At 37.1% G+C, this 20156-nt stretch overlaps 1 protein-coding gene across 1 annotated transcript; it reads left to right on the top strand.

Moving 5' to 3' along the window:
* Positions 1–1581: 1581 nt before the first annotated feature.
* LOC586783 (deleted in malignant brain tumors 1 protein) lies at positions 1582–17707 on the top strand. Its single transcript, XM_786550.5, has 10 exons — positions 1582–1893; positions 5516–5839; positions 6986–7312; positions 8114–8437; positions 8933–9265; positions 10207–10530; positions 12360–12689; positions 14939–15271; positions 16253–16615; positions 17137–17707. The coding sequence occupies exons 1-10, from the start codon at positions 1797–1799 to the stop codon at positions 17346–17348; spliced, it is 2967 nt and encodes a 988-aa protein (XP_791643.4). The 5' UTR covers positions 1582–1796; the 3' UTR covers positions 17349–17707.
* Positions 17708–20156: the final 2449 nt, after the last annotated feature.

A 20156-nucleotide genomic window follows, 5' to 3' on the forward strand; every position in this document is an offset into this window, starting at 1 on the left:
ATCAAATAGATTTAGGGGGTCATTTCCCATCCGTGCCATGACATTGTACAATGACAGGTTCAGGAGGTAGGTGTTAATTGTAAATTGTTAATTGTTAGCTACGGAATCAGCAATTAAAGATATATGAATGTACTGGACATTTATTTATACTCTGCTAATCTGCCTATTCAACCGTATAATGAATATAATTATTACATTATATTACGAGTATACAGTTTAGAAGTAACGTCACCAGTTGCTTATCCGGAATTTTCCTCGGGCGAAAAGGTGATTTCAAATGCAATACAATTTTTTTTTAAATTGAAGCTGCTGCAAATTGAAGGAAGTCTGTTTACTTTAACTTACGGAATCGATTTTTTTTTAAAACACATAAGAGAGGCCACATTAGAAAAAGAAGATTAATTTAGTCAGTTATCTTTTAGCCCTTCAAATCATCTCTTTCCTGACCATGGGTGTCGATCTGTAATTGATACCTATTGTTCAGGGGGGGGGGATGATCTATTCATTCATCCCCCCCCCCTGAACAATAGGTTTTACGTAAGGATCGACACCCATGTTCCTGACCATTTATGCACTGCCAGTAACAGGAAAAGCCTTTGAAATATGTGACTTACCAGAAATTGTATTTTTTCCACGAAATGCCGGGAAAGCTCGTAATCTATATGAAAATGTTGAAACTTTGTGGTGAATATATAGTGAGGAAAATTGTAACGCAAAGTGAATGCAATTTTTTTTCACTACCGTCACTTCGTGAAAACAGCGACTTCATTCTCATTTTGAAAGAACACGTTCTTAAGTTATATATTGATTTTTTTTTATACAACAATGATAATTAAATATAATATAAACTCATTTCTTTATTATCTACTAGCAAAATTGAAGTACTTTTTTAAGAGGCCCATATGATTCCTATATATTTCAGACAAAATTTCCATAGATTATTAAGATTTTCCGTGAAAAGGAAATGAGTGAGTTTCAAAAAACTGTAATTCTAACAACAAGTCTTATTTTCTTTTTAGTTGTTGGTAGCATTCTTCTTCCATTTTCCACCCGACTGGGCACCGTTTTACTGCATACAATACGCCATACACAGCCTGCATAATGACAAACCAGCCTTCCATGGAAAAAAGAAATATCACTACTAGGCAAACACGACCAACCTATTGACTCTGTTTGGTGAAATGCTTTATATAGCCATGACGCAAAATTGAGAAACTCTGTTAGAAAAGAAATATAAATCATTTGATTTTATTTGATTTTTGTCAATTATTTGTTAATTATTTGGTAATAAGTGGGAAATGAAATTTCACATCTCTTCGGCATTATTTTCATTTGCAAGACGGTCAAGATGAATTTCTCTACCCTTATTACACGTTATCAAATAACAAGCAATATATCATCGCTCCGTGGAAAGCGGATTATCACAATGTTTATCAATATGTTAATATATATATACATATTTAATCAGTCGCTCTACACTGCGCATGCGCTCTCCCTTTTCACCGCGGCTGATCTGACACTCCTGGCGACGCTGTTTTTGTCAGCCATTCACGTAGGGAGAAATGAAACTGGATGATTATCCAGAGGTCAAAGGTCAATTTTAGACTGTGTAATTATCGAATGTAACATCGTTTTTCGACAGTTGATATTGGTCGACACAATCACGACAGAACGTGGACGTTGTTGGCAGAAGTTATAGTTCAATAGCCCTGAAATAGTGATACACAGAATTAAGGTCTAGCCTGCTATCAGCAAATCATTTGATATCAGCTTTAGAAAGCCTGTATTAAGAAAATATGGCGTCCATTCATGGAAAAGCAATGATGGGGGGCTGTATACAACTATGGATTTTTTGTGCCTTTGTAATCTTGGTCCCAAGATTAATACAATGTGGTAAGTACATGCAAGTTATACAATATTTAAATCGTGAAGAATGACATCGAATGACAAGTATGAATAGCCTATGGTTTATGCTTTATATAGCCATGACGGGAAATCGAGAGTTTCTGTTAGAAAAGAAAAAGAAACATTCGATTTTATTTGAAATAATTTGTTCATGTTGGGCGCAAATAAATTTTCATTTCGTACGAACTAATTTACTGTTTTGCATAATACAATTATTCTATATTTTCTATTTCGTCTCTTTTATGAATTAATTATATTTTTATTTCTAAAGACGTTGCCACAATAATCACTAATTGAAAAAATGATTTGCAGAACATTTGAATGATTATCATATATCATATATAATCAGTTTCTGCAATAGAAACTTGATGAAGCGCCTTTTACTTACCAGAAATGGTATTTTCCACAAAATGCAGGGAGAGTATATTTAACTGTGTTTACAAAAATGTCAAACAGTTTTACGAAATTTATTTTTGCATTCTTTTTTTGATAGAATATGTTCTTGGGTTATGTTTTGATTTAATGTATTAAATCACTTTAATCTCTTTTCCATACCAAGGGTAATTATATAAATTATACTATGACAAATATGTGCATTATTTATTAGCAAATTTCAAGTACTTTTTCAGCATTTGATATGATTTTCTATACATTTTCAGAGGAAATTTCCTTTAATAGAGGAATAAGATTTTCATGGAACTGAAAAGAAGTGAGGTTTAATAAATGTAAATTCAACGACAAACCTTAAATTTGTTTGTATATACAGTGAAACCTGCTTTAGTGACCACCTGTCTACAAAGCCCACATAATTTATTTCCTTGCATACTTCTCATTGAAACATGTACTAAAGTGACCTGTCTACAAAGACCACTTGGGGGTCGCTATCGACAGGTTTGACTGTAATATACTTCTTTTATTTTTCAATCCGAATGGACCATGGTTTACTGCATACCAAACGATATACCTGTATTATGACCAGTCACGCCTGCATGCAAGCAGAAATGTCACCGTTAGGCAAATATGAACAGCCTATAGATTCAGTATGATGTCGTGCTATAAATAGCCATGACGCGAAATTGTGAGATACTGTAAGAAAAAATATAGAAATTGTTTTTTTTTCAGCAAACGGTGGCTTTTCTCGGCACGTGCTAGTGTATATTTAATCCTTTACTTAAATATTTTGAAGCAACTGAAATTTTTGAGAGGTCATATTTGCTGAAGGAAGTATAATAGGGGAAACGGTGGCATTCTGGATTGCAACGAGATGAATATAACGGTTTCATAAGCTCAAGCAAAGGCTTCACTAAAGGTCAAATGACATGCAGATGCAACCAAATTGCCTTCCAAACATTATTATAGGTAGATAAATCTTCAACTAGTTGTATCTATTATTCATCTTGATATTGACCATGATATACTTTCCCCTTCTTACTCATGTTATTCTACATACTGCTAAGCCCCCCCCCCCCCCGGCCCCACCTCGACCATGAAAATCTCCCCAAATTTTTTTGAGCCTCTTGTGATATCATGTCACCAGCTAGCTTAAGCGTGACAATGCACCGCCATAGGATTATGAATTTTACAATAGCTGTGATTAATACTTCCCAATATTATTATCATCCCAGTTGTTTCACACAACAAGATCTTACAACTTTTGTTTTCTTTCTGCAGTGCTTGAACATAATCTGAAATATCAATGTCTATTATATCTTGATATGTTTTCGAAATATCATGATGCTTGCTTAGAAATACTATTTCAGTCCAGTTGATGATCCGTCGATGAATAAATATACATTATACACACATATTTTTATATGGTTATACATGTATATATATATATATATATATATATATATATATATATATATGTATATATATATATATATATATATGTATATATATATATATATATATATACATAATACCCACACTAATGTATCAAAGAAAGAAATATAAGAATATTACAGCCAAAAGTTTTCTTATGGTTGTTAGGTCATTAGATGGAGAGGTGTCCATTATCTATTCTATTCTTATGATACAAGAAAACTTTGAGGCGAAATGGCGAATATTTGCCATTGCTCTTTCTCGTATGCCTCTTTCTTTTGGACCAATTAATATCCTCTCTAGAAAAGAAATATACATTTTGTTGGTTTGTATGTTTATTTGATTTTATGTCTGTGTCAGGACAAGCCACCGATACTAACAATTGATCAGTTCTGATATTAAATCTTTTAGAACAGATAAAAGACAATAGTTATGCATTATTGCCAATTGATGATCAGTTTATTTTTTGTGTTGCATTAGATAATCGTCTTTCGTATGTTTCTTAAAATACGCCATTGAGTGGATATAATATACACATATACATACGAAGATAAACACACACATGCACACACACACACACACACACATATATAAATATATATATATATATATATATATATATATATATATATATATATATATATATTGATTAAGGCAGACTAACAGAACATGGTTGCAACTCCGAGTTTCACGCCTTGCGAGCGATCATCAGGCAACTGGTAGCAATTTAAAAGTACATGATTACTCTACAATCTTGGTGCAAATACGTTCAAAATAAGACTTAACTAATACAATACAATAATATTTACCTATGGGTGACGGGACTATTGTAATTGTTCAGGTATTGCGATGGAATTTTTAATTTATTTAATTATTTTATGTACATGTATCTACATAAAATGGACATGGTCAATAGCAGAACTTTACGTAATTACTGCCCTCTAAGTACGTTTGCAGGAAGAGGAAACGTAAAGGCCTCCAAAGAAACAGTAGGTTTAATCATTAGTCATTAGTTATATTTTGTTGAACTTAGGGTTAGGGTAATATACCAGTTTTTTGATGTCCTGTTAATGTACCATTTAGGGATATATATATATATATATAGATGTCCTGTTTATGCAACATGTAGGGTTATAAAGGTGGAATAATTTTTGTTACCCCAATCAATGGAATGATTTTGACAATAATTTATTCCTAATAGGTATAGATAATAGTATACATTCTCAGATTGTATTGAATAATTTGTGAGTGTTTGTTTTGCGTGACTGCTAAAGCATGTTTATGCCACTGTGCCCTTAAAATTGGGGACCCGGCTACGCCCTTAGGTCATAACTGACAGTAATGAGGATTAATACCTCACAAAAGGGCACTCATATAGCACATCCATACGGTTTTGATCCAGGGGCCTCACAGTTACGAGGCCATCGCTTTGCCTTTGAATCATGTTTGTACGCAGCGGGGGCTAGAGTAGGGGCAGTCCACACATATCAAAAAACAAGGAAAATGCAATAAATTATAAATAACTCATTACATTTTTCGCCGGTCCCTAACAGGAAAAATTCCTCTGCACGGCCATGCCATATGGTATTATCTATATCTATTACGAATAAATCATTTTCAAAATCATTCCATTAGTTGGGGTAAAACAAATTTATCCAACTTTATGACCAACAGTGTACACATAATATACATATATATATATATATATATATATATATATGTATTTCAGTTATCTACCCCCATTCTATTGACGTAGCTCTTATATCTTTATATTTCTGTTTGACAGAATCCGAACCTGCCGAAGGGGACATACGTCTTGAAGATGGTAACTCCTCGAGCAGGGGAAGGGTGGAGATCTACCACAATTCCACGTGGGGCTTCATCTACCAAATATATTGGTCCTATATTGATTACACAGCAGAGGTTGCATGTCGACAGCTGGGCTTAGACACCACAAATGTACGCGGGTTTGTTATGAACCGCGGAAATGGACCTCTTCATACGTTCGGTTTAGTCCATAGTTGCGATGGGTCAGAAAACCGAATAGATGCATGTTTCGTCTACGGTGAATCAGGTTCTTTTACCGAAATGGTTTTGGCAGTCGAATGTGGTGAGAATACTTTTGTATTGGTTGCTCTGGTGGCGAATCCATGTCGCAGCAATTTAACGTCCATTGGCTAGACATTATATAATCTACATTTACTACAATCCATGCACGTGCAATACGTGTCTACGTCTTAGGTTTTATTCATTAGGGACTTTTAGATTTGCACGTCAACAGCTTTGACTGCAACGTGTGACGTCATTTTAAGGCACTGTGCATGCGTTACGTCGTCTCAGTCGGCGATCGAGAATGCGTCAACCTTGATTTTCCTAAATCTAGTACATACATACATACATATTGATATTTATACAGCGCCTTTACATGCTCAATGTACTAGTATGCCGCGTGCGCATAAAGTATACAGTTCCTCAGGTAGACAAAGGAACATTCCTTCCCTGCTATTATGTAAAGATGTATAGAACAGGTGTCACATGCATATTCACCTGTTCTACACATTTTTACATAATAGCAGTGAAAGGTTGTTCTTTTGCTGAGGAGAGGGTAGAATGAGGAACTGTATATTTTGTCCTCTTTCTTTGTCCGTGATGTTCATAGTGTTACTTCCTGCATGCATGTATATTGTCGAGTGCAATCTAAAAGATTTCTAATTGTAGTCAACATGGGCAGTTAAGTACGTTGACACGCATGATCAGTCGGCGTTCGTCGTGTTCTCGTCCACTCAATCTAAAAGTCCCTAATGAATGCACTGAGAGCGACGTTTGTCGGAGCTAAATCTAGGATTAGAATATCAAACGTTATCTGGAAGTGGATATAGAGGACTAATATCATCATATATGTGCTTTATTCCAAAACAGTAAATGATTGTTTTTATTTTCTTCATCCTTATTATTTTTATTATTATCATTATTATTGCTGTTGTTGTTGTAGTTATTATCATTTTTATTTTTTAATTATCATTATTGTTATCATTATTAATATTATTCTTAATAGTTTTATTATTATCATAATTATCATCATTAATATGCCTACTGTTATGATCATTATAATCATTATTATATCATTATTATTTTGTATTGGTATCATATTGATATTATTATTAATATCATTATTTATATGATTATCATTATTTATTCATTTGATTATTATCATCATTATTCTTCTTATTAATATCATTGTTATTTTCATCTAAAGGTCCTTATCTGCAAGGAGACGTCCGCCTGGCTAATGGTTCGACGGCGGAGGATGGTCGGGTAGAGATCTACTACGAAGGAGAATGGGGGACAGTCTGTGATGATGATTGGGACAACGATGACGCTGCAGTTATATGTAAACAGCTACGAAATTACCAACATGGCGCCGAGGCTATAAGTGGGGGTGCATATGCTGAAGGAACTGGTCCAATACATCTTGGTAATGTTCAATGTGAAGGTACTGAAATCAAGCTTGAAGATTGCAGCAGTGGCGGATGGCGTAACAACACGTGTGGCCATGATCGAGATGCTGGAGTGGTTTGCCCACGTAAGTGTGTTTGAAACTCAGTCCCAACAAAGACGAAATCGTCACCACATTGTAACAGACCCAGCAAAACATTACCCCCAAATGACCAAGAATCTCTCGCATTTGGGGTCGGTGTGGAGTCGGTTTGGCGGTGTGACGGGGGTACTTAGGCACCTGACTATATATATGCATATGTGATCATCAAACCACAATAACAACGAAAGAACGGCCATCGGGTGAGGTAGGGTCCCTCGCTCAAATAAAATAAATGAAAATAAATCAATATCGTTGTAACATAATTTTGACAAAACTAAACATGTTTCATCATTTCCACCTAATAATGCCCAGAGGCACCGTCTCTTGATTTATTTAAGAGTAGATTAAAGTTACATTTGTTCTCATCCTACAATACTTATTATGGTAACTATACGCAACTATATTGTAATTGTAATTAATTTAATGCGATGTTTGTTAATGTAATGTAATTCATTGTAAAGTATTTTAGCATCGTATAATATTTTTATTAAATATTTTCTGCATGTATAAAAAGTAATCTAAAATAGTTATGCCTTATTGAACCTTATATGAAGCTCAATTAGTTTTTTGTACTGCGCTAAGAGCAAATTGAGGGCAAAAGGACCACCATGGGTAACCAAAGATTACATAAGACCTACCAGAACCCGCTTTGTATCATCATTTTTATCATCAATATTATTATTATTATAATTATTATAATTATTATAATTATCATTATCATAATTACCATTGTTGTTGTTATTATTATTAATATTATTGATATCATTATATGATCCACCTTTAAAGCTGCCTTTGAAGGTGATGTCCGGCTTGTGGGTGGTCACAGTCTAATGGAGGGACGGGTGGAGTACTACCATGACGACCAGTGGGGTACCGTTTGTGATGACTTTTGGGACGTCGAAGACGCTTGGGTTGTGTGCCTCCAGCTGGGGTACAAACCATTTGATGGAGATAGATATAGAGAGGCATATTTTGGACAAGGATCTGGCCCAATACACCTAGATGGCGTCCAGTGTTCGGGCAGAGAGGTCAGACTAGAATCCTGTCGCAGTCAAATTTTGGGCAGCCACGACTGTACACATTCCGAAGATGCCGGAGTACGATGCTCTTGTAAGTCTGATGTCATGCCATCGGCTTGGGTAAAACCGCCGGAAGGGGGTGGGGAAGTCTAATATATTTCTTTTCTTTCTACCCTCCATTTCTTCTGTATAATTATTATAATCACCATTATTATTATTATCATCAATATAATCTCCACCATTACCACCACCATCATCATCATCATGATCTTGGCCACTAAACTATATTTGAACTTTTCTCCTCGCTACATAATTTGTCGTTAATAGAAGGCCTACTTTCGTAAATGAACCGCGTGGCCTTGCCTATTGTTCTTAAATCTTGGGATCTACCCCACCCCTATTTAATAGTATTACAATAATATATATTGTAACATTTGTCATCGTTAAATTTAGAATCGTTATGCGATTCCAGTATTTCGCAATAGTTTTAGAATATTTTAAGAAAAGAAAACAAATTAGAAAAAGAAACATTTGTCGTATCCATCATTCATCCTTGTTTCTTCTTTCATTGTATTAATTTCAAAAGTGCCTGATGACGGAGATGTTCGTTTACAAGATGGTCCATTGATAAACGAAGGTCGGGTAGAGATCTTCTACGTAGGGAGATGGGGTAGTGTCTGTGCCTCGGATTGGAGTGCCTCTGAAGCCTGGGTTGTATGTCAACAGCTGGGATATAAGCCAAATACTGGATTTGCTATCAGCGGTGCAACATACGGACCCGGTCTTGGACCAATACACCTTGATAATGTTAGTTGTGTAGGCCAAGAATACAAGCTAGATGACTGCGGTAAAAGCATTAACGCAGTGGGCAACGATAGTTGTGGGGATAACGGATATGCTGCAGTTCATTGCCCGGCGGGTAAGTTGAAAGCCTAAAGCCCCCATCACACCAAACTACGATTTCAAAAATGTTGCCAAACGGGCTCAAAGTGTGTGAAACTATTTACGATCTGTTTAATGACTTCATGGACGGGCTCGGACTGGACTAATGTCTATAATACGATCCTAGCTCGTTCTTTAACAGTCCACAATACGTCCAACTAGTCTGTACCCCGTCCCTGTAAGTTCATATCAAATTCAGATCGGGTAAATTTGACATTTCCAAGCGGCCGGGCGGTGGGTTTAAACTGACTACAGACTGGCGTGGACTGCCTGGAAATGGCAAATTTATCCGATCTGAACCTTGCGAGGACCTGGAACAATTTCATTCAACACGCAATGTGTTCAGTTAAACTAGTTTGTGTTTACACTGTTTGTCATCATACATGTACATTTCCTGTGAGCAAGATTTGTGTTCACAATACAGACATTATATACATATGGTGGCACAGTAATACCTCGGGGAGAATTGCCAAGAGAATGCACTACAGCGATTTGGAAAGGTGTCATAGTGTAAACAATGTGCACACACGTAGCCGACTTTATTCCAAAGGCTTATGCTATTGCCACGATGACAGAGTCAGACAATAGGGACTTTTAGATTTGCGTGGACTGATACGTGTGACGTCTATTCAAGGCAGTGCATTATTTAAAAAGGACGTCGATCGTAGCATAGACCTATTGTCTTCATGCGAATCTAAAAGTCCCTATTTGTTTAGCCTCTGAAACGGCTGCTGTCCCCATTTGTATATCCTACAGCAATTCGGAAACTCGTCAGAGTATTGCACGCACTGGGCTGATAAGTCCATTTCCAGAATGCCTGAGTACTGTTCCCGGCCCCCTCCCTAGATCCTGCAACATGATGTTACCCCCCTCCCTCAATTGGAATTATACCAGTGTCTATGTTATATTTGTTTAAAGATCTTGAAGATGGGGATGTTCGCCTGGTGAATGGTAACAGTCCAAACGAGGGTCGGGTCGAGATCTACCACGCTGGCATATGGGGGACCATATGTGACGATGGCTGGGGCTCCCCAGATTCCCAGGTACTTTGCAGGCAGTTGGGCTATCAAACAAACAATGCTAGTGCTACCCGGGGTGATAACTATGGAAGGGCAAATGGCCGTATACATTTGGATAATGTCAGGTGCACCGGTTTCGAAGTTCGATTGGATGACTGCAGCAGTAATGGATGGGGCTCGCACGACTGTTCACACCTTGAGGATGTTGCTGTTATCTGCACTGGTAAGTTCAAAGATGAAATATGGCATTAACCATTATTATCAAATGTCTCCTTTCCTTTGATTTGTATCTAATTTCTGTGACAATCATCTGACGTCTATATCACTGTATAACCAACTTTAATGAATTTTTGTTCTGGAATGTAACGTTTATTTCGCTTTAGATTAAGTATGAAAATAAAATAGGACCACACATCTTTACAAAATAAGCTCTTTACTCAAGTAAAGGAAATGTTAAAGAAGTGCAGTAGAAAGTTATATACGTACCTTGAAACGTTTTAATTTACCTATTATTGATCTCGTTATTGTTTATACTGGATACATAAGACCAATTTTAGAGTATTGTGCACCACTTTTTCATTCCAACCTAACACGTATACAAACAGATAATATTGAACGAATACAAAAACGGGCATGTAGAATTATTTTGGGACTTAATTATGAAACATATAATCATGCTCTAGAACTGTGCAATTTGTTAACGTTGGAAGAACGTAGGAATAAACTTTGTTTTGATTTCGCCATTAAATTAGAAAAGCATGATTTGTGTTCGTTATGGCTACCAAGTCAAAGAATTGTTAAATTTAATTTACGAAATGTACAGAAATATTCTCAATTTATTTGTAAAACTAGTCGCTTTAATAACAGCTCTATTCCCTATTTTGTTCGTATCTTAAACGATTATTATTCAAAAAAGTAAGCTTCATATATATTTTTGTATATGTTTATGTTTAATGATGTTGCCTATTATGTGTATAAATGTGTCCAGTATTTTTATCCTTTTATATGTCATTAATTTTATTTTATTCAGTTCAGTTCAGTTTATTAATATCATCATTTCGCAGCCTGGGCTGAATTGCATGACAATTTACAATTAAAAACATATCTATTTCTTTCACAATTGTTTCAAATATACTACTAGTTAAAATACCATATAATTAACAAAGACAATGAATTGTCATCAATAGTTAGATCACTTTCTAGTGACAATTCACAATATTAGCATTAAGAATAATTCAATGTATATATATATATACAACAACAATATTTGCATTAATAATATTATCTAATTTAGTTATGTCAAAATGTATAATGCTCAGTGTATTTTAAATATCATGATGTTTTTACCTTGTACAAATGATCTGCAATTCAGCTTCGGCTGCCAGAACATCATACGAATAAACCCTTATTGAATTGAATATAACCAGACGTTGTGTGCCCGGACAGGTTGGCTATCTGGACAGTTGGTTTAAAACCATGAAAACTGTAATTTGAAGAACTTTACGTGGAATATTTATTATATTTTGTTTTGACTAATTTGTTATGCAATATGATAAAGGATTAATATTCACGATGGTTAGTTCTGCATCTTTAGTACATAGGCCTGCAGTTCGTTAAATCCAAAGGCAAAAGGGATACATTTGCTTTTGTTCAGCTTCGGGACACAACTCCCATCCTACTTTTTCTCATCGCTTGTGTAAACACGTATTTTCTGTGAAACTTGTTTCTCAAAGTATAAATAGGACGATGTACAGTACTTAAAAGACTTCCAGACCAATTTCGGCTAGAACAATTTTCAGAATACCAAAACTATATTAACTATCATGCTTTGCAAGTTATGCTAAGATTATGCGTGTATGAGCGCTCCATCTTCCTGCCAAAAATTATGTTAACATGTTTTTTTAACATAGTTTTTAATATTAAGTATGTTTTTCACGCTTACATCGATCGTTTTCAGCATACCACCCTGATATCTTCTTTGTTATTTCACCATTTGCATTTTCAAAATGACATTTGGTTAATATTTGGTCCATCCTTTTGTTTGATTTTAAGTTCCCAACGAAGGAGATGTTCGTCTCATTGATGGACACACGACAAACCAAGGTCGGGTTGAGATCTATAACAATAACCAATGGGGCATTATTTGCAATCGTAGTTCTTGGGGTGCTACAGAAGCGACGGCTGTTTGTCGACAGCTGGGATTATACCAAAATGACAGTGGCAGTGTTCCATTCGGGACTGCGGACGACTGGAGTGGTGGTCCAATACACTCTACAGGCGTTTTCTGCAGTGGCACGGAAAGCAGGTTGGATGAATGCAGGAGCAGCAACGACGGCAGTGACAATTGTGACCCCAGTGATGTGGCTGGAGCTCGTTGCATTAGTAAGTTTGCAGTAATATTAATAATGATAATAATCTGGATTTATATAGCGCTTAATACGAAATACCTAGAGCTTTACAGACATCATTACCCCGGTCATCGGATTCATTCAGAAACAATGTGCACCATCACCATTTCTAACATAAATGCTTTCGTCATCCTACCAAGTCCCTACCTCTACCCTGGGTATGGAGTGGCAAATGTAGATGAATGCCTTGCCAAAGGACATAGTGTCGTGTTGGGACTCGGAGCCCCGACCTTTGCATTCCCCGTCTAGTGCTTTTAACCACTCGACTACGACACCTCTATGCGTGAGGTCTGGCAGCGAATATTTCATTGTAGCTAGGGTGGCAAGTGAAGACAGTGTATTAGGCCTTTGCAAAGAAATGTCGACCCTCTCATAATCATTCATTTTTAACATAATCATATATCAATGTTAATCAGAAACAATATTGTTTGTACTAAAAAAATGTAATTTAGGATCTGAGTTAGGGTTCGCATTTAGAGTTAAAGGTAAAGACCAGTTATGGTCATGCGATTGCATTGTGAAAGAAACGTTGTGGAATCGATCAGAAAAGGTTGATCATCTAGCATATATAAGTATTGGTGTGTACTGCAAGGTTCTGGAATCATCAAAATGATAAGACATATGGCCCAGTCTTCGTAAAGTTACAAGCACTGTGCACAGAAAGATGTATATGGGACTATACGCGACACGTGCGTTTATCTCTCACAGACCATGTAGATAAACTAATTTACCAAATACATCAATTAGTAGGCGGTTTCCCGGCAAAAATGTTATCATCATGTATTAGTCAAAACATATTCTTTCACATGATTGGTAATAAGAGCTTCCATTTCATTTTTTTGAAATTGGGGCGTTTCCAATACTGGTCTTTATCTTTAAGGTGAGCATTTTGGATTATGTCTCGATCGAGCATCCGAGTTAAACATTAAAAGACTAACAATGCAAAGTATATATACGCGGTGTAAATATTGATATGCGGTACGAACGAGCAACAGCACTTTGGATTTCACAGAAGTGTGTTGCACAATTAAATTGCGATCAAAATATAATGGAGTAGTGAATATTATATATGTTACTGTTTATAATAGATTCGATGCGAGCAATGCGATAACATACTAAGTTTTATTGCGTCGCTCGCATTTACATATCTTGACTATAGCAATCCTACAGTATTAATGGCCCGGTATACCCGATGCATGTGAGCGTTCTTTCATTTGCTTCATGCAAAGATATTCATGCATAAATGCATAGGAGATATAGGCGCAATCTCTAGTCACCGTAACGCAAACCCCTTGGAGTAGGGTTCGACGGCCTAGCTAGCTAGCTCAACTAAGGTATCGGATTTGTCCGGATATCTACTTTCGGCGGACGAGTGGTTTAACGATCTACACAAGACAACTCTGGGCGTAGCCGTCATTATGTGTGGCCCCTAGCTGGCCTCTTGTTCACTGTACGTGGCATGACTAATATTGAATCGAAAAACGTAACTTATGGAATAACGGGCTTAAGTCAGTGTGACGCGGTAAAGGCTTGTTCGGAAAAACGCTGCGAACAATTTTTTTTTTTGTACCTGTAAAATTCGGGTAAAATTAATGGCAACTCCGCGTATTCACTGAGATCTGCGTTAAAACATTCAGAAATGTGAAGTGTATTCCCGACCCCCCCCCCCCCACTCCGGGGTCGGAATGACCGCATGCGTGTTGCCAAAATGTCCGGTAAAGGGGTACTATTCGTGCGACAAAGTCCGGCCCGAGAATTGTAAAAAAAAAACGGGTGTATTTGACTTTTCACCCGGAGATTTCTTTAAAAAGGGGGTGTTTTTCTTTTGTTTCTCTCATCTCTTTGGACTCCTTGGAAATTATTCCGAATTTAGGGGGGTACATTGAGCATTTTCCGTATTTGGGAGGGTCTCCAAGGCAGGAAAAGCCCGCGAAAAGCCCGCGAAAAGACCGCGAAAGGGGGGTTCGGAAATGTTGGCAGTCCTCAGATAGGGGGTGCTTTCAAAAAGAGAAAACAAGCATACGTGTACCCTAAATAACACTGAGTGGGGGGGGGGGGGGGGGAGCGTATTACACTTTACGTTTCCACAAAAAGCGCCGCGGATTTGCCGCGTTACATCTGAACGAGCCGTTTAAAACAAGCAACATTTATCTACAGGAATGATTTATGTGTCACTCTGTATTTCTCGATGTAAGTCCGAAGTTATTTGTTTCTGTCCCGAAGGTTCCCTGGAAGGAGCTGTCCGTCTTGTGGCTGGTTCTAGTCCAGACGAAGGCCGGGTCGAGATCTTCCATGATGACCAATGGGGTACCGTCTGTGATAGAGGCTGGGATGACAATGACGCAAGGGTAGTCTGTCGGCAGCTCGGGTATACAGGGGATGTTGGGGTGGCTAGAACTGGTGGTACGTACGGCGCTGCATCAGGACCGAAATACCTTACTAATGTCAGATGCAATTCCTATGATGACAGGTTAGAGGACTGCACGCATAACGGATGGGGTGTCACCGATTCGTATTGCCAAAGAGGATATGTCAATGCTGGAGTGCAATGCTTTCGTAAGTAGAAAAAAAACTAACAATCATAATATATACACCAGATGTTATGCCGCGGTAAAAAAAAACAAATCTGTTATCTCACCTTGGTTGAATGTGGCTAAATGAATGGTAACTGCATGTTCGCAACAAAGGACTTGCGCGTATTAATAGTGTGCTTCTTATTCTTTTTCTTCGATACAATTTTTATTATTGAATTCCTTCGCTTGGCGAATAACTGTGCATTAGCACATAACTTGTTGGGAAACTGTAGCATATATCAGAGATAGTCTTTAGATAAGATACACAAGAAGAATGAAATACGGAAATAATTAAAGTGTAAAGAGATCATGTGATATATAAAGTGCCGATTGGCTCGGCCAAGGTCAAACATGAAATAAAAAAAGCTGGCTGCTTGTTGGGATGACGCCACAAAGATTCAGACTAAGACTCAGAAATTATAATTTAATAATTAGGTCATTATCTGAACGAGCCTTAAGATGCTCTAGGTGACATATACACTAGCAACCTGTGCCAATGGCTTTATTTTGTCATATGGGTTAGGGTAAGGGCTAGGGTAAGGTATAGTGTTTGCTTAAGGCCAAGAACTTGGTCAGTTTCGGATATTGACAGGTCAGAGCATTTCTCGCCAGAACATGACTTTGTGTCGTAGTGAATTTTATGGAACAGGGAGGTGATATCATAATATTTCTGTAATCACCCATGACCGGTGTGTTGGCTCAGTCAATAGAGCGTCCGCCTCACAACCGGGAGGTCGTGGATTCGAACCCCGGCCGCGTCATACCAATAGACGTTAAAAGACGGGAGTTGCTGTTACCTTGTTTGGCGTTCAACAATAAGGGATAGAGCAACGTCGATCTGGCGCTGCTCAGTGGCTGCCGGGCTCACGATCAATTGGGCAAATTGGATTTCCATTTTTGGTTTAATAAAATTCGGAGTGGACTTTAAAAGATTATTATTATTATTATTTTATTGTTTATAAAGATCCTACGACAGTACTACCAAGCGTTATCTCAATAGACGACATTCGCTTGGTGAATTCATCATCGGAATACGAAGGTCGGCTAGAAGTCCGCGCCAATGGACGATGGGGAACTGTGTGTGGCAACTACGTGGCGGATAACACCTTACAAAGCATGGCGGAGGTCGTATGCCGGCAGTTGGGATACATCACTGAGGACGCTGAGGCCCTTAAAGGGGCGTTTTTCGGAAGTGGTTCGGGGCTGATCTGGTTGAGAAGTGTTTACTGTTCCGGTTATGAGGTCAACTTGGACGACTGTAATCATTACACTTGGTTAAACGGCTACTGCACGAACAAAGACGCTGTAGGTGTGAGGTGCAAGGAGCGTAAGTATGCCAAAACTATTTCTATTCTCCATATCTTGTAGGAGGGTCGGATTGGCACTGAAATTCCGTTGGAGAATTCGGATGGCTCTCAGTGCAGACCTGAAATCGACCGGTTACTTGTGAAAAACTCCCCAAACTCCCAGGGCCACTGTGCCCCTGTCTTTGTATAGGTTCAAAGAGTTAGGATAAAATATTAACTCCTTGATAGGTTCAAAGTTGTAAACCTATTCTCAGGCGATGGCGTAGTAATTTCTTTCTCTGTCGGTTTCACATATACGCGAAAAATAGACGAGGTATTCCAATCACCCTTCTTTTTTCACAAAAATATGTATAGTTATTTTGGACAAAGCCTAAAACTCAACGTCGTGTTTAAATCTTAGTTGAAAGGGGGCTTAATTGTTGTAAGTCGTATACTGTCGTATAATAACATGTGAGAACAGGATGAGAAATGATTATGTCAAGCAGATTAATTGGCTCCTGACAAACAGGTTTTTGCTTTGTGTTTGATGGTTTTCATTTAGCCTCAAATTCTAATCGAGTGATCGGTACCATGGCCTTTGTTGGTGTGTCTCTGTCGCTGCTGGCACTAAGCAGTTTCGTAGCCGTGTGGTATACCTGCACTCACGCCAAGACCATCCGACAGACGCAGAGAATGGACCAGGGCATCCCCCTCACCACAGTTAATGCTCGTTCTACCACCATGACGGATGCCTGTCCTCCTAACAACGAATGAACCGAAGTTACATCATCGTTTTCACCCTGAGAACCTCCGATGGTTGCAATAGGGACTTTTAGATTTGCGTGGACTGATACGTGTGACGTCCAGTCAAGGCAGTGCATTAAAAGGACGTCGATCGTAGCAATCCACGTTGTCATTGTGCACATATAAAAGTCCCTAATGTTGGGCTCACGTTGGCTCCTCCGCCATCTTAAGCCTCTCTATAAAATGTGAAACTGAAATCCAGTAGGCTCTAGCGAAATTATCGTGTAGCAAAAGTGTCCTTCGTTGTTTACTTTAAATATTATGACTATTGTTATTTGTAAAGGCATGAATATCTAAAGTGCGCTTATCTCTGTGTGCGCGCTAATGTAAATTAAAAATAAATAATAATAATTAAAACAAAAAATCATCTTCTTATTTTTTTGTTTATAAACTCTGCGAACTTTAAACACCTCATTATGTATTGATACCCACCGAGACAAATATTGTATATTATTATGGCAATAGGGGTCAATCATTGATTTTCGTGATACTCAGGTGGAATTATTGTTTTAAAAGCAGAGAAAATTTTGTACATATACCGCCGTCGTCATTTCTGAAAGTATTCGGTGTATTCTAAAAATGTAAAACGTATAATGGACTCCAGGGGGGCTTCTATATTTTCAGAAACCTGGACCACTTGTAACATGGGCTTATTATTGCTGGCTTAGCGGACTGCCATAAACGATACTATTTTATGAACATAAAGTGCTTTTATTACCATTCGGTCAACAATTTTTCTACGCAGGTTTGGAATTGAATGCCCAGTTTTAATTGACGCCTGATATTACTAATGGTCAAAACTTGTCCTAATGAATATTCATGCTCAAAGTTTTATTTATTTTGATGCTTTTGGAATTAAAAGATATGAATTGTGAAATAATATCCTTGTAACAATTTCCAATCACTCTCTAAAACAAGTAGATTACTGACATTTAAAAACGCATTATAAAAGGTTTTTAGGTAGAAAATGCTGTGTGGAAAAACTATTGGCCATAAATGCTGACTACGTATCATAAAAAATAAATAAACAGCAAACAACCCGAAACTGAAATTTCACTTGACGCAAAATGACACAACTTTGTAAAAAGTATTTTTTAAAATAATATGAGACCTTTAAGCATTCACTACATATCAGTACAGGAACTCTTGTTCAGCCTCTATACACTGTGAAGTATAGATTTCTGGAGTGGTCAAATCTAAGAATTAAACTTGAGAAGGCTTAATAATTATGTGTAATAATATGGTAAAGAGATACAATCACGGTAATATAATGGATGACAAAGTCTCAAAGCATTTTGTTTTTAAATTAAACGACTTAATTTCAAATTGAATTGTTATGATGGAAAAAAGGACTTCATAAAAAGGACTTGTTTTCATAAAAAGGCATGTAAATCTCAAGCATTTACATTTTAGACCTAAGGTTGGGGTCATCTCATTTCCCCGTAGAACATGGATGTTTTAAAGGAAAATGTGTCTATAAAGGAGTTTTTAAACATTTTGGGTAGGCCTATTCATGTATTCCAGAAATAATTTGTGCTTAATTCATGTTTAATTGATATATCATGTAAGTAGGGCTTTATATTATGTTTTAACGTCTTGATAATTGTTTGAAATATATCTAGTTGCACAACTATTATTGATAAGTATAAGAAATACATTTTTTATTTTGATTATAATTTGAAATATGTAATTTTGCAGAATGCTTTTAAATGTGTGCGGGTCTGAGTATGTGCGTTGCGTACGCAAATGCATTGTTTATATGTATAATTTTATGTATGTTTAGATTGTAGGCGTTTTTATAGCGTCTCTTGTGAATTGCAAATATAACTGAAAAATCAACGCGATTGTGTGCGAAAGGCGTGCGAAAATAACTTTTGGTAATACCATAATATAATCGGCATCATTTGTAGGTTTGTGTATTAAATTTCCTTTAGTTATATTATTTATCTTACATAAAAACAAAATATATCATTATCATTATCTAATGATCATGGTGATAGAGATATTACGTTGCTCTAGTCAACCAGATTAACCATTGATGGCCATATGGGCGTTATTTCATATACTTTATCAGGAAGATAACTTCCTTCTAGCTTTTAATTTGATATTCCATTTTTTTAAAACTCGTGTAAGATCAATAAACCAAAGAATAATACTTTGCAGTACAATTTTAACAAAGGATTTTCAGAGATGATTTTTTTATTGTGGAGAAACGTTTAGTAAGCAATACTTCCTGGCTAAGATCTCGTTCGATTTTCTGAAATAAAAAACTTTAAAAAAGATTGGTCCTGAAAAAGGAGGGATCCCCCACCCACCCCCCCCCCCCGTAATAGAGAACAGGAGATAGAAAGGTAGTGAGAGAGAGAGAGAGGGAGAGGGGAGGGGAGAGGGGGGGGGCGATTTGTAATTAGACAGGTGAGTTAGATAGCAGGCAACATAAAGTGAAAAGAAAGAGAGAGAGAGAGAGAGAGAGATAGATTGTTGATCCTATTCCCACTCACTCCCGATTCCGATGGGCAGTTGTGTCTCACTTTCCTTCATTGTGGTGTTCACAAACTGATTAATATACCATATATTATTTGTATTTATCTAGCAGAATGTCGGTACTTAAATGTAATGTGGCGCTGTTGGAATTCATGTGCATCTTTCTAACCTGCGACCTGGCGGATACCGGCGCTATACAAATAACCATATTATTATTATTATTATTAATGGTACGATCCAGTCATTGAAACAGTTAAGTGGCTCTTATTTTAAAATGGGTCATTAAATAAAAAC

Source organism: Strongylocentrotus purpuratus, unplaced genomic scaffold (genome assembly GCF_000002235.5).
Source record: "Strongylocentrotus purpuratus isolate Spur 01 unplaced genomic scaffold, Spur_5.0 spur5_scaffold_16, whole genome shotgun sequence".
In the NCBI taxonomy this organism is placed as follows: Eukaryota; Metazoa; Echinodermata; class Echinoidea; order Camarodonta; family Strongylocentrotidae; genus Strongylocentrotus; species Strongylocentrotus purpuratus.

Coding starts and splice junctions, on each gene's coding strand:
- LOC586783 (XM_786550.5), top strand. CDS start 1,797: ATGGCGTCCATTCATGGAAAAGCAATGATGGGGGGCTGTATACAACTA. Junction 12,690..14,938: donor GGCTGGAGCTCGTTGCATTA/GTAAGTTTGCAG, acceptor TCTGTCCCGAAG/GTTCCCTGGAAGGAGCTGTC. Junction 16,616..17,136: donor AGGTGTGAGGTGCAAGGAGC/GTAAGTATGCCA, acceptor GTTTTCATTTAG/CCTCAAATTCTAATCGAGTG.